Source organism: Babylonia areolata, chromosome 14 (assembly GCF_041734735.1).
Source record: "Babylonia areolata isolate BAREFJ2019XMU chromosome 14, ASM4173473v1, whole genome shotgun sequence".
NCBI classification, from domain to species: Eukaryota; Metazoa; Mollusca; class Gastropoda; order Neogastropoda; family Buccinidae; genus Babylonia; species Babylonia areolata.
The window spans coordinates 8,419,396-8,434,395 of record NC_134889.1 but is presented as its reverse complement, the minus strand read 5'-3'; the positions used below and the strand labels follow the sequence as shown (position 1 = coordinate 8,434,395).

At 42.5% G+C, this 15,000-nt stretch overlaps 1 protein-coding gene across 5 annotated transcripts in view; it reads left to right on the top strand.

Annotated features, from left to right (window-relative positions):
- The window catches only part of LOC143289789 (axonemal dynein light chain domain-containing protein 1-like), a 70,556-nt gene that overhangs the window by 15,802 nt on the left and 39,754 nt on the right, over positions 1-15,000 (top strand). For 4 of the 5 annotated variants that reach the window (XM_076598925.1, XM_076598926.1, XM_076598922.1 and 1 more), the window contains exons 9-15: positions 2,978-3,052; positions 6,542-6,636; positions 7,567-7,659; positions 8,222-8,288; positions 9,229-9,387; positions 10,252-10,520; positions 12,482-12,508. In XM_076598925.1, the coding sequence (XP_076455040.1) occupies positions 2,978-3,052; positions 6,542-6,636; positions 7,567-7,659; positions 8,222-8,288; positions 9,229-9,387; positions 10,252-10,520; positions 12,482-12,508 (785 nt within the window). The remainder of the gene's footprint in view (positions 1-2,977; positions 3,053-6,541; positions 6,637-7,566; positions 7,660-8,221; positions 8,289-9,228; positions 9,388-10,251; positions 10,521-12,481; positions 12,509-15,000) is intronic. The other variant, XM_076598924.1, reaches the window with a different exon arrangement.

Sequence of the window (15,000 nt, the reverse complement as noted above, 5' to 3'; positions counted from 1 at the left end):
TGTTCAAACAGGAACTTCTTTTGCTAAGCATGGAAGTTTTATTTATTTTGCCAACGTTTTGGTGCAGATACTAAAAAAGGGAAATTACTCTGTAATTAATGCTAGGGGAATTAATTTATCACAAGTGAGTCGAAGGCCTTGCCTCTCTTGTTTTTTGTATTTTTGTCCTGTTTGCAGTTTTTGTTGTTGTTGTTGTTGTTGTTGTCCTATTGAAGTAGATTTTTCTACAGAATTTTGCCAGGGACAACCCTTTTGCTGCCGTGGGTTCTTTTATGTGTGTTAAGTGCATGATGCACATGGGACCTCGGTTTATCATCTCATCCAAATGGTTAGCTTCCAGACCACCGCTCAAGGTCTAGCGGAGAAGGAGAAAGTACTGGCGACTGTGCCATGATTCGAACCAGAGGGCTCAGATTCTCTCGCTTCCTAGGCGGACGTGTTACCTCTGGGCCATCACTCCACAGTCCGCTTCTAGTTTCTTCTAGCTGAGCCCTGGTTTTGATGGGTTAAGAGCTTGGTTTTCAGCCTGCCCTGTCGTTTGGTTGGTAAATGTGTTATTGTGTATGTAAGCGGTATGTGCATGTATTATTCTGCAGTTGGACACATTTTTTTGTTGTGTGTGTGTTTGTTTATCTCCTCTCCCCTTCTTTGTGTGTTTTTGTTTGAGTGTGGTAGTATTTGTATTTGTATTTGTATTTGTATTTCTTTTTATCACAACAGATTTCTCTGTATGAAATTCGGGCTGCTCTCCCCAGGGAGAGCGCGTCGCTATACTACAGCGCCACCCTTTTTTTTTTTTTTTTTTTTTCCTGCGTGCAGTTTTATTTGTTTTTCCTATCGAAGTGGATTTTTCTACAGAATTTTGCCAGGAACAACCTTTTTGTTGCCGTGGGTTCTTTTACGTGCGCTAAGTGCATGCTAGCACACGGGACCTCGCGTTTATCGTCTCATCCGAATGACTAGCGTCCAGACCACCACTCAAGGTCTAGTGGAGGGGGAGAAAATATCGGTGGCTGAGCCGTGATTCGAACCAGCGCGCTCAGGTTCTCTGTCGCTTCCTAGGCGGACGCGTTACCTCTAGGCCATCACTAGTAGCAGTGTTTGTGTGTGTGTGTGTGTGTGTGTGTGTGTGTGTGTGTGTGTTGTGTGTGTGTGTGTGTGTTGTGTTGAGTGTGCGTGTGTGTGTGTGTGTGTGTTTGTGTATGTGTTCTTGCATATCAGTAGGGTTTTTTTTGTGTGTGTGTGTTTCTGTGTGACAGTGTGCACATGTGTAGTAGTATTTGTGTGTGTGTAATGTGCGCGTGAGTGCTCATATGCTTGTGTGTTTGTGTATGTGTGTGTGAATGTGTTGGTTGGTGAGTGTATGTGTACATGTGTGTGGGCAGGAATGAACGTTGTGAGTGGTTTTTTTTAATATTTTTTTTATTGTAGCGTTAGATGCGAACGGTTTATTGCGTGTTTCATTACACACTAACTGGCCCACCATAGTGCGTTCTGTGGGTGGGTGGGAGGTGTGTTAGCAGGAGGGAAAGGATGGGTGTTACTCTCAGTGCATTTTGACCCTGCTTGATTCATATAAAATGTACATTTTTTGCTTTTGGTATTAAAATAAAATAAATAATGATATTTATATAGCGCTGAATCTTGTGCAGAGACAAATCAAAGCACTTTCGCATCAGTCAATCACACACATACATAACTCTAAAACTGGAGAAACTGAAGACAATGAAGAGGCAGGGAAGGGAGGCTATTTTGGGAAGAGGTGGGTTTTAAGGCCAGACTTGAAAGAGCTGAGTGCAGAGACCTGATGAAGCGATAGAGAAAGTTCATTCCAGTTGCAAGGTCCAGAGATAGAGAAAGAATGGCGGCCAAAAGTCGAGTGTTTGAATCTGGGCATGCGTAAAGAGAGTGGATCCGATGCCGATCGTAGAGAGTGAGATGGAGTGTAGAGATGAAGGCAGCCACAGAGATAGGAAGGCACAGATTTGTGAATACATTTATAACATAGAGTGCTGATCTTGTACTTTATTCTGTGTGAGACAGGGAGCCAGTGGAGATGTAAAAGAGGAGTGATATGCTCAGATCTTTTCTTTCATAACAAAAGCGAAGAGAATATTATCATTATCACTGTCATTGCTAAGTTTGTTCAGAATGTTCCTATGTTTTTGTTGTTGTTGTTTTTGTTTTAAAAATGTTATTGATATACTGTTAAACGTTTGAGACAATATTATCATTGTTTTCATTTTCATTTTTGGTTTACGCTTAATGTTCTCATGCGCCATTGGTACAAACACTCACACACACACACACACACACATGGATTACGGGACCTCTTCTTAGTTTGTGGGCTGCAACTCCCACGTTCACTTGTATGTACACAAGAGGGTTTTACGTGCATGACTGTTTTTACCCCACCATGTAGGCAGCCATACTCCATTTTCGGGCGTGTGCAAGCTGGGTATGTTCTTGTTACCATAACCCACTGAACGCTGATATGGGTTACAGGATCTCTGACGTGCGTATTTGACCTTCTGCTTGTGTATACACACGAAGGGGGTTCAGGCACAAGCAGGTCTTCACATATGTGTGACCTGGGAGATCTGAATAACCTCCACCCTTTACCCACCAGGTGCTGTTACTGAGATTCGAACCAGGGACCCTCAGATTGAAAGTACAATGCTTTAACCACTTGGCTGTTGTGCCCGTCGAAGTGGTAACCAAACTCTCTCCATACGAACGGCGAAAGAGACGACGTTAACAGCGTTTCACCCCAATTACCACCATCAAAATATTGCAAGTGGAAGGCTCTTATACTGAAGAGGTGTTTGTTGACAAAGAATACCACAGTTCTGACGACGGAAGCTAAATGTTGGGTCATTCAGAAACCCACTGGACATCCGAGGGGTCTGTGTAGAGGAGAAGAGAGGATTGGCCGTACTGGGTGAGTTAACCCTTCCCCTGTCTCTGTGTGGTGCAGATGCACAATCTGCTGGAACTGATCAAGAAAGAGCAGAACATCTACAACATTGTCTTCCATGAACTGATCAGACAGGTGCGTATACGGTGGCCCATCTTTCCTTCTCTCTGTGTGTCTCTTTGTCTGTCTGTCTTTTGCTCAGTCTGTCCATCTGTCCGTCTGTCTGTCTGTCTCTCTTTCAGTTTCTCTCTCTCTCTCTCTCTGTTTTTCTCTCTCTTTGTATGTATGCATTAAGAACAAAGTAATGGGGGTATGTTATGATCAGGTGTATTTGTTGGGCTGTGTGTAAGTGTGTGTGTGTGTGTGTGTGTGTGTGTGTGTGTGTGTGTGTGTGTGTGTGTGTGTGTGTATGTGTATATATGAATATGTTTTGCATTTCTTAAGAATTATTGTGTACAAGAGTGTTGATAGTTTAAATGCAGCATGATCACAAACATTCTTTTTTTTTGTTTGTTTGTTTTTATCTTCAATAATTCAGGAGATATGACTAAGGTGACAAGCGTAGTCCCCCCCACACCCCCCCCCAAAAAAAAAAAAAAAAAAAATCTGGAAATATTCTCAGCATACATGCAGCATATTGCGTAATGGTTCAACAGTGAAAGGGATTATCTTTGAGCACATTTTGTCAAGTCAAAATTATCTTTACTGGGGGGTAAAAGAAATACCTTGTACAGCTTGTTTATATCCTGCCCTCAGGGGGGAAAAAAAAAAGAGAAAAGGAAAAGAAAATTGAAGGAAAAAAAAAAGGGAAGGGTAGGAAAAACGTAACATGAAAAATCAACGGCAAGGAATTCTGTGGAAGGAAAAGCAATACAGGAACAGACAGCAAATGAACACATGGACGTGGTGTTGACGCCTTAGAACCGTCCTTACATGGTTAACAGAAAAAAAATATTCTGGAAGAGAAGGAACAAACGAACGAATGAACGAACGAACAAAGTTTTTTATTGAGGGAAGTGGAATAAGCATACATGTGGTTTTTTTTCATCCAGCCCTCAGGGCAAACGGAAAATGAAAATGAATCAAAACATCCACAAAGTAGCAAAGAGATGAAGAAATAAAGACATGATATTCACATTCACATTTAAACATGCACATCTACATAATCATGATACAAACATCATATCATGAAGGAAAAAGATCACCCCCCCCCCCCTCCAAAAAAAAACAAACAAAAGAAACACACAGCCCCTCCCAAGCCCCCCCCCCACCCCCACCCCCCCAAAAAAAAAAGTATTCAGGACACTGATTGTGGTTGTATATCATTAAGTAGTGCAATAGCGGTTAGACATACAGTTAAACTAAACTATATATGCGTATTCAATAAGATAAAGTCAAGTTAAGTAGGTGTGTATGGTAATGTTTTTTTTGAATTCTTGAATGCTTTTCTGAACATTAAGATTGAGAGAGAGAGAGAGTGAGAGTGAGGGTGAGAACAAGAGCAACAGTACACGGAGAGACAGCAGAAGAACACAAAAACATATTCTGGGAGAGAGAGAGAGAGAGAGAGAGAGAGAGAGAGAGAGAGAGAGAGAGAGAGACTGAAGAGAGAGAGGGAGAGACAGACAGACAGACAGAACTGTGTCACACTCCCCAGTGACCTTGAGACAAGAGAGCAGTACTAGTGTTTGTGTAGTGTTGTGTAATGTTGGGTTGGGTTGTGTGTGTGTTGTGTATGTGTTGTGAAGTATTGTGTTGTTAGGAGGAAGGTGGCAGAATGGTTAAGACGCTCAGCTGCCAATACAGAGAGTCCGTGAGGGTGTGGGTTCGAATCCCGCTCTCGCCCTTTCTCCTAAGTTTGACTGGAAAATCAAACTGAGCGTCTAGTCTTTCGGATGAGACGATAAACCGAGGTCCCGTGTGCAGCACGCACTTGGCGCCCTGAAAAAGAACCCATGGCAACGAGAGTGTTGTCCTCTGGCGAAATTACGTAAAATGAAATCCACTTTCATAGGTACACAAATATGTAAGCATGCACTCAAGGCCTGACTAAGCGCGTTGGGTTATGCTGCTGGTCAGGCATCTGCTCAACAGATGTGGTGTAGCGTGTATGGATTTGTCCGAACGCAGTGACGCCTCCTTGAGAAAGTGAAACTGAAAACTGAAACTGTGTTGTTTGTTATGTTGTTGTTTGTGTTGTGTTGTGTTGTGTAGTGTAGTGTTGTGTAGTGTTAATTTTAATTTTTCATTTTTGTCATTTTTGTTTACTTTTCTTTTCTTTTTTCTTTTTTTTATTAAATCATTTATTTTTTTCATATTTTCTTTTATTTCATCTTTATTTTTAAATTTTTTTCAAGGCCTGACTAAGCGCGTTCGGTTACGCTGCTGGTCAGGCATCTGCTTAGCAGATGTGGTGTAGCGTATATGGATTTGTCCAAACGCAGTGACGCCTCCTTGAGCTACTGACACTGTGCAGTGTTTGTGTTGTGTTGTGTTGTGTCGTGTCGTGTCGTGTATTGTTGTGTTGTGTTGTGTCGTGTATTGTTGTGTTGTGTTGTGTATTGTAGTGTTGTGTATTGTAGTATATTGTAGTATACTGTAGTGTTGTGTTGTGTTGTGTTGTGTTGTGTTGTGTTGTGTTGTGTTGCGTCGTGTCGTGTCGTGTCGTGTATTGTTGTGTTGTGTTGTGTCGTGTATTGTTGTGTTGTGTCGTGTATTGTAGTGTTGTGTATTGTAGTATATTGTAGTGTTGTGTTGTGTTGTGTTGTGTTGTGTTGCGTCGTGTCGTGTCGTGTTGTGTTGTGTTGTGTTGTGTTGTGTCGTGTTGTGTCGTGTATTGTTGTGTTGTGTTGTGTCGTGTTGTGTCGTGTATTGTAGTGTTGTGTTGTGTTGTGTTGCGTCGTGTCGTGTCGTGTCGTGTATTGTTGTGTTGTGTTGTGTCGTGTATTGTTGTGTTGTGTTGTGTATTGTAGTGTTGTGTATTGTAGTATATTGTAGTGTTGTGTTGTGTTGTGTTGTGTTGTGTTGTGTTGCGTCGTGTCGTGTCGTGTTGTGTTGTGTTGTGTTGTGTTGTGTCGTGTATTGTTGTGTTGTGTTGTGTCGTGTTGTGTCGTGTTGTGTCGTGTATTGTAGTGTTGTGTTGTGTTGTGTTGTGTTGTGTCGTGTATTGTTGTGTTGTGTTGTGTTGTGTCGTGTATTGTTGTGTTGTGTTGTGTTGTGTCGTGTATTGTTGTGTTGTGTCGTGTATTGTAGTGTTGTGTTGTGTTGTGTTGTGTTGTGTTGTGTTGTGTTGTGTTGTGTTGTGTTGTGTATTGTAGTGTTGTGTTGTGGTGTGTTGTGTTGTGTTGTGTTGTGTTGTGTCGTGTTGTGTCGTGTATTGTTGTGTTGTGTTGTGTTGTGTCGTGTATTGTTGTGTTGTGTCGTGTATTGTAGTATATTGTAGTGTATTGTAGTGTTGTGTTGTGTTGTGTTGTGTCATGTTGTATTGTGTATTGTATTGTATTGTTGTGTTGCGTTGTGTTGCATTGCGTTGCGTTGTGTTGTGTTGTGCTGTGTTGTGGTAGGGTAGAGACAGACAGACAGACAGACAGACAGACAGACAGACGGATGGTCTTTGTCCCTCAGACCAGTGTGGAGTGCTCGGACAGAGGTCAGCTGTTGTCTGACCTGAGGAACAAGTACAGCGAGCTGCTGAGCAAAGTGCCTCAGCAGATTATGAGGTGGGTGTTGTGTGAGTGTGTGTGATGTGATGTGTGTGTGTGTGTGCGTCTTTGTGGGTGGGTAGTTGTGTGGGTGTGTGTGTGTGTGTGTGTGAGAGAGAGAGAGAGAGAGAGAGAGAGTGTGTGTGTGTGTGGTGTGTGTTTCTGTGTGCGTGTACATGTGTGTGTTTGTGTGTGTTTGGGGGGATGCTTGTATACATGTGGGGGTGGGGGTGGGGGTGGGGTAAGGGTGGGGGGGTGTTTATGTGTGTGTCAGTATTATCATTGATACTAGAAGTAGTAGTAGTAGTAGTAGTAGTAGTATCAGAAGTAGTTGTGGTAGCAGTAATAGTAGGAGTAGTAGTTCAACCAATATGGTTCTTGGCCAGGTTGACTGTTTTGTGAGTTAAACTGAACTCAAATCATCACCACCACCATCATCATCATCATCATCATCATCATCATTATAATTATCCATTGTTATGCCTGACATTGTTTTCTGATTTACACCACAGTCTTCATGAGCGTCACCTTCCTCCTCCTCCTCCTCCTCATCATCATCATCACCACCACCATCATCATCATCATCACCACCACCACCACCATCACCCTCATCATCATCATCATCATCACCATCCTCCTCCTCCTCCTCTCCTCCTCCTCCTCCTCATCATCATCATCATCATCATCATCACCACCACCACCACCACCACCATCATCAACATCATCACCACCATCCTCCTCCTCCTCATCACCACCATCATCATCATCGTCACCACCACCATCATCATCATCATCACCATCATTATCATCACCATCCTCCTCCTCCTCCTCCTCACCACCACCGTCATCCTCCTCCTCCTCCTCCTCACCATCACCATCACCATCATGATAATCGTTGTGATCATTCACATGTTGTGCCTGACATGTTTGCACGGATTCTCACTGCAGCCTTCATGAGGAGGTGATGGCCCAGCGGGCGTTGGACAGGCGTCTGACGGACGAGCTCATGAGGTTCAAGAACACCATCGCCGTTCTGACCAGGTCTGCTGTCTTTCTTGGCAGCTTGCTGCTTTAGTTTTAGTGTATTTGTATTTCATTATATCTGTATCTTAATATACTTATCCTCTTTTTTTTTTATAGATTTTGTTTCATCTTCTTTTTAATTTCATATTACCTTATTGTTGTTAATGTATTTCCTCAAACTTAGGGTTGGTTCTCAGGAGAGAGAGAGAGAAGAGAAAAGGGGAGGGAGAGAGAGAGAGAGAAATGGAAAGAGACATGGAGAGAGAGAGAGACAGAGAGGGAAATGGAGAGGAAGAGAAAGGGGAGAAGAGAGAGAGAGAGAGAGAGAGAGTCATCTATCAGTTCCTTCATCAGTCCTCTGTATCTATCTGTCTATATTAAATGTGCATGCTTTTTATTTATGAAATCAGGACTGTATAAAACTGCTTTGGGTTTATGACAAGTGATGTAAAAGAAAAACATAAAACCTAAAATAAAAAAAAACCCAAACAAACAAGAAAACCCTAAAAAAAAAAAAACCAAAAAACCAAACAGACAAGAAAACCCCCAAGAACCCTCATTGCATTGATTTGTCTCACAGCGAACTCTCAGACGTCAAGGAACACGACAAGATTGTCACCAGGGAGGCACAGAAAACCCAGGAAGACGTGAGTAGACTTGCAGAGGCTGCATCATAAACCTTTGTCCACTCCGGCACTGTTTTGGGCGTGGAGAGGACAGGGGGAGATGATCATCATCACCATCATTGCCACCACCACCATCGTCATCATCTTCGTCATCCTCACTGTCATCATCATCATCATCATCATCACAATCATCATCATCATCACTGCTGTCATCATCACCGTCATTATCATTGTCATCATCGTCATCATCTTCATCATCATCTTCACCATCACCACCACTACCACCACCACTACCACCACTACTATCATCAGCATTACCATCAGCATTACCATCAACATCATCCCGTTATCATTATCATCACCACTATCATCACCACCATCATCATCACCACCATCATCACCACCATCACCATCACAACCACCACCACCGCCACCACTACTACCATCATCAAAATCAGCAGCAGAATTAGCATCAGCATCACTATCATCATCATCATCATCATCTTCTACATGATCATCACCACCATCACCACCATCATTATCACCACCGTCATCATCACCACCACCATCATCATCACCACCATCATCATCACCCCACGACCATCACCACCACCACCACTATCATCATCACCACCATCATCACCACTATCATCACCACCATCACCATCACCATCATCATCACCACCATCATCACCACCATCACCACCACCACCATCATCACCACCATCATCACCATCATTATCACCACCGTCATCATCACCACCACCACCATCACCATCACCACCATCACCACTATCATCACCATCACCACCACCATCACCACCACCACCATCACCACCATCACCACCACCACCACCATCACCATCATCACCACCACCACCACCATCATCTTTGACATTGTCGTTAGCTGTCACGGCAGTGAAACAAACTGACTCTCTCTCTCTCTCTCTGTCCCTGTCAGTTGCGTCACGCTCTGGCTGAAGCGCAGAAGAACGCCGCCCTCCTGTCAGAGTACCACGACCTGTACGAGCTTCAGAGGCGGCGCCTGGAGCACCAGGTGTTTGTGCTGTCGGAGGAGAGAGAAATCTGGAGCACCGCCGCTTACAGTCTGGCACTGAAGGTAGCTGGCTAAGCTCTGATGCCAGTCTTATTTAGTTATCAAACAGTGATTTTTTTTTTATTTAAATTTTTTTTTTTTTTTATGGTCGAGTAGATGTGTGTGGTCATTTGCCAGCTTCTGTCAGGTTTGCCTGCTTCATCCATTTCATCTCTGACGGGATGAAGCATTGAAACAAACATTTTTATCAATATCATTATAATAACAACAACAACAGCAACAATAATAATAATAATAATAATAATAATAATAATAATAATTCATGTTATTATTATTATTGTCATCATTATTACTATTGTTGTTGTTATTATGATCATTATGATGATGATGATGATGATGATTATTGTTGACATTATTGTTATTATTATCATCATCATCACCATCATCACCATTATTGTCATTTTATTATTATATTCTTCTTCTTCTTCTTCTTCTTCTTCTTATTATTATTATTATTACCATCACCATCACCATCACCACCACCATTATCTTCAGTTCATTATCATTATTGTTATCATTAGCATTATTTCAATATGATTGTTATCATGATGATGATGATGATGATTATCATCATCATCATCATCACGATCCAAGGTTATTGGTAGTATTACTGTTGTTATTATTATTGTTATTATTATTATTATTATTATTATTATTATTGGATCTTTTTATTATGATGATTATCATTATAATTATTGTTATTATTATCATCATCATCATGTTCACGGCCGTTATTGTCATTTCATTATGATTATCATCATTATCGTGTCAGTTAAAAATCGTGTTCATTATCATCATCATCACCATCATCATCATCATCATCATCGTCATAACTATTATCATCACCACCATGACGACGACCCCCAGGTGACGGAGGAGTGCCGCCTGACGACGGCCAAGCGCCTGCACGTCAGCGAGAAGGCCTGGGCCAAGCTGGCCAACCACTTCACCATCCTGCTCAGCGACCGCGACACCGACCTCCTGACCCAGATCCAGGGCCACGTGGAGAAGTGGCGCGACGGCATCGAGGACTTCAACATCGCCCTGCGGCAGCGGGAGGAGGAGATGAAGGAGGAGCTGAGGGGGCTGAAAGGGGGCGTGGAGAAGTGGATCCTGGACTTCCAGAGAAACTGCTTGTGAGTGTTGTTGTTGTTGGTTTTGTTGTTTTGTTTGTTTGTTTGTTTGTTTTTGGGGTGGTGGGGGGTGTGAGGGGGTGGGGGGAGGAGGGCTAGTGGTGGGGGTGCTGGGTGTGGGGGGAGGAGAGAGAGACTGAGGGAAGGAGGGGTGGGTTTCGGAAAGAACTAACAGCCTGAAAGGGGGGGTGTGGAGAGGTGGATTGTCGACTTCCAGAAAAAAAAAACTGCTTGTGAGTGGGGGTGGGGGTGGGGATGGGAGGGGGGGGGGGTGGAAGGGGGAAGGGGGCAGGGGAGGGGATGGAAGGGGAGGAGTAGTAGGGGGGGTTGGAAAGAACAGGGCATGAAGGGGGTGTGTGTGTGGAGAAATGGATCCTCGACTTCCAGAAAAACTGCTTTTGAGAGGGTTTTTTTGTTTTTTTTTTTTTTTTTTTTGCAGGTGGAGGGGGAACGGAAAGGGGTTGAGGGGAGGGGGGACAGTGAATGGGGGGGGCTGGGGGGGGATGCAGGGAGGGAAGGGGGGAGGGGAAAGGGGTTGAACCCAAGGGGGCTGGGGGTGTAAGGTATGTTTGGGGGTGGTTGGTGAGAGCGTTTGTCAGTGTGTGTGTGGAGTGTCTATGAAGTGGATCATCAACTTCCAGAAAAACAAAACAAAAAAACAACTGCTTGTGAGTGCTTTAGTTAATAGGGGAGGGGGGAAGTATTCAGAAAGAACTGGAGGGATTGAGCAGCGAGGGGGTGGGGGTGTGTGGGTGGGGGGGGGGCAGTGAGGGAGGGAAGGGGGGAAGAGGAAAAGGGTTGAACTAGGGGAGGGGGGTGGGGAGGTGAGGTGTGTTTGGGGCGGTTTGTGAACGCATGTCAGTACATATGAAGTGGATCGTCAACTTCCAGAAAAAAAACTGCTTGTGAGTGGTTTATCGGGGAGGGCAAATGGTGGTGGGGGTGTGTGTGGGAGAGATGGAGGTAAGGGGGGGGGGTGTTGGAAAGAGCAGAAGGGGTTTAGCTGAGGGGGTTGCGGAGATGAGATGTGTTTGTGAGAGTGTGTGTGTGTGTCTGTATGTATATTGTGTACATGAAGTGGATCGTCAACTTTTGAAAAACTATATGTGAGTATTTCTGGCAAGTAAAGGAGGGGAGTGGGAGGTGGGGGAATGGGTTTGGAAAGAAGATGGAGGAAGGGAGAAGGAGGAGGAGGCAATGGTGTGTTGTTGTTTTTTGTTTTTTTTGGGGGGGTTGGGGGGGGGGTGGGAGGGGGCTTTGTGTGTTTTGTGTGAAGAAATTGGGGCTTTGTGAGGGGTTGGAGCTGATGTGTGCACATGTGTGTGTGTGTGAGGGAATGAGGTAATGGAGTGGAGGGAGACTTCTGTTTTCAGTTCTTATCTTGATTTCACTGTGTTTTGTGATGTCAATAACACACAAGTGCACAGTGGAAAAAAAATGAACTCACTGCCCCGATGGTCGAAAAAAGCTATGGGATCCTTTTTTTTTTTCTTCTTCTTTTTTTTTTAACCACTTGAATGTACAGTGCAGTTATTTGAAATGCAAGATAAGCTGGATTTTTTTTTTTTTTTTACCACTCCAATGTACAGTGCAGTTATTTGAAATGCAAGATCAGCTGGATTTTTTTTTCTTTTTTTTTTTTTCTTTTTTTTTTTCCAAATGTACAGTGCAGTTATTTGAAATGCAAGATCAGGTGGGTTTTTTTTGTTTTTGTTTTGTTTTTTTTTTTACCACTCCAATGTACAGTGCAGTTATTTGAAATGCAAGATCAGGTAGATTTTTTTTTTTTTTTTTTTTTACCACTCCAATGTGTAATACAGTGCAGTTATTTGAAATGCAATATCAGCTGGATTTTTTTTTTTTTTTTTTTTTTTTAATGGCATAAGTGTTATGCCCGAGATATGTTCATCATTTATGATACAAGTTCTGTAATGTTCACTGATCTCATAAAATACAACTTTCAGAAGGAAATTGCCTAACACTGGTCTGAGGTAAGGTTATTTGCCATACATACTGCGTATGTGGAGTTAGGTGTTGCATGCTTGATGGATTTATAGTCAGTATACTGTGTGGACATTTCTTTTAATTTTTTTTATTTTATTGTTGTTATTTGATTTTAGAGGACAGAAAAATAGCTACAGGAGTGTGTAGACAGACCTGTTTGAAGATGTCATCAGTTGCGTCAGTGATTTAGTAAAGTAGGCACTTATACATCTCTGCATGCTTGTGAAATGAAGGAATGAAGTTAATTTTTTTTTCCTACTAATTTTTAGCCACTTTTCCAGGTGTAGTATCCAGTTCTGTTTTGGATATCAGCAACTTCTTACTAGACTTTTTTTTTTTTTTTGGTTTTCTTGGATGTGATAGTTTCATGTGGACTGAGGAGGAATTGGTCATGGTCTTGATCCATTTGGGAATGAAACCATGTAATTCTGTTTTCCCCTAATGGTAGTTTGTGTCACGTAACTTCTGTGCAAATATGCAAACTGGACAATTCTTGCTCATCAAGTGTTTTCTTGTTTGTTTGTTTGTTTTTTTCCAGATGTGCATCCTCTTTGCTAAGATGGCAGTTTGTTCATTTGTACCCAATCATGTGGGGTAGTTGGTCACCCTGATGATGTCTTTTGACATTGACAATGGCAAACAGCCATGATGATTTGTTGTGCTCCCTATTTTCTAAGTTGAGATTTGAGTATACCAGGAGAACATGAAGCTATCTATCATAGAATCCGGTAGAGGTGTTGCTAGTATGAACGGGATACCCAGACTGACTTGTAGAGGGAATGCAGTGATTATTAACTCATTCAACACCGCATCCACATGCCTGCCACAACTCCCCTGGACCATCTCCACATGAGACCACTGCAGTAAAAAATCAGGGTGGTTTCACTAAAATAACGAAAATTGATAGAGAATTTTTTTATTACTGCAGCTGAACAAAGCTTCGTTTTCATGTTTTCAGGATCAGTAAATGGTTCAGTTTAGAAAGTCAGCTGTACCAAGTAAGAATAAATGAAATTGTGTGCTGGTACAAGTAAATTTGTACCTGGTTCACAGGGGATTCAATCATGGTATGAGTTAACTCATACCTGGCGAAGAATGAGTTATAAGAAGGGTTTTATCCCTAAAGGGTCAGAATGCATCCAGTAGATTTGGTGGGCAGCTAATTCCAGAACTACATAGGCACATGAAAAGATTGCATTTCAAAACCGGGTATTTCCTGCATCATTAGCTAGTCATTACAAAGATGTTGTGAACAAGAACTGTGAATCTTGTGGGATGCTGTTCCAGTCTGTTTGTTGGTTGTGAAGTATGTTGTACTGATTTTGTTGTTGTTTATTTTTTTAACACAGATCATCCTTCTTTTTGATGAGGTTTAAATAGTTGATACAATGACCAGAAGAGAAATAGTTTTAGTTTTTTAGAGAATAGCTCTACTGATGAACCTTGTTTATCATTGTAATCTTTCATTTACTTCTTTTTTTTAAAATCTTTTTTATTTTTATTAGTATTATCTTTTTTTTTTTCTTTTTTTAAAAATTTTATTGATGGCATCTCTCATAAATCACCACCACACCCCACTGTCACCTCATCATGTTTTGTAACTTTTCTACTTTTTTTTGTTTTGTTTCTTGGTGTGTGTTGTTGTAAGTGACCCAGGGTATATCTATTTATTGCATGAAATTGTGTCCCCTCCCCTCCTCCCCCCCTCCCCTCACTAAAATAGTTTCAGTTTCAGTTTTGAGTTGTCAAACTATGCTGACTGATCCATTATATGCCATGCCACATCAGCTGAGTAAAAAAAAAGGGGGGGGGGGGGAGACTTTTGCATACACACCAAACATGCAGGCCTTGAGAACATACCCTAGGTTGGTGTAGAACATTATTATAAAATGAAACAAAAGAACAGAAGCAAAATAAACAGGTAAGTGATCAGGCGGGAGATGCGTATAGAAGACAAACGATTGACAGTTGATCACTGAGCTGAAAGTGAGATAAGGTTTTTGTCGGCCATTTCATGGTGCTGATCAGTTGGTCTCAGAGACCAGGTCAGTCAGAGTTTGACCCTAGGCTCTGGACACGCTTGATGCCTGACCGGCGTACTGGGGATTATGAACAGCTCAGTTATGATAATGTGTGGTTCGTCCATCCGGATCGACGAGGACCATCTAGTCATCCTGGGGGTGGGTGGGTTGGGCTCTGTGGGTGCGCAGATGACTGGTCAGGCCAATTCGCGCCCGGAAGGTTCTGACGCAGTGTGGACAGGGGATGGCCGGGTGGCGGCTGTCTGGGACTTGCTGGCACTGCTTTTCCTGGCCTGTCTGCGTTGCTCTGCTGCAGCGGTCTACTGATGATGATAAGGAGAAGAAGAAGCGGGAGAAGAAAAAGCGGAACAAGAAGAGAAGAAAGAAAGAAGAAGAAACAGAAGAAGAAGAAGTGTGATAATAAGAAAAAAATAACAATAATAACAATAATAAAAAGA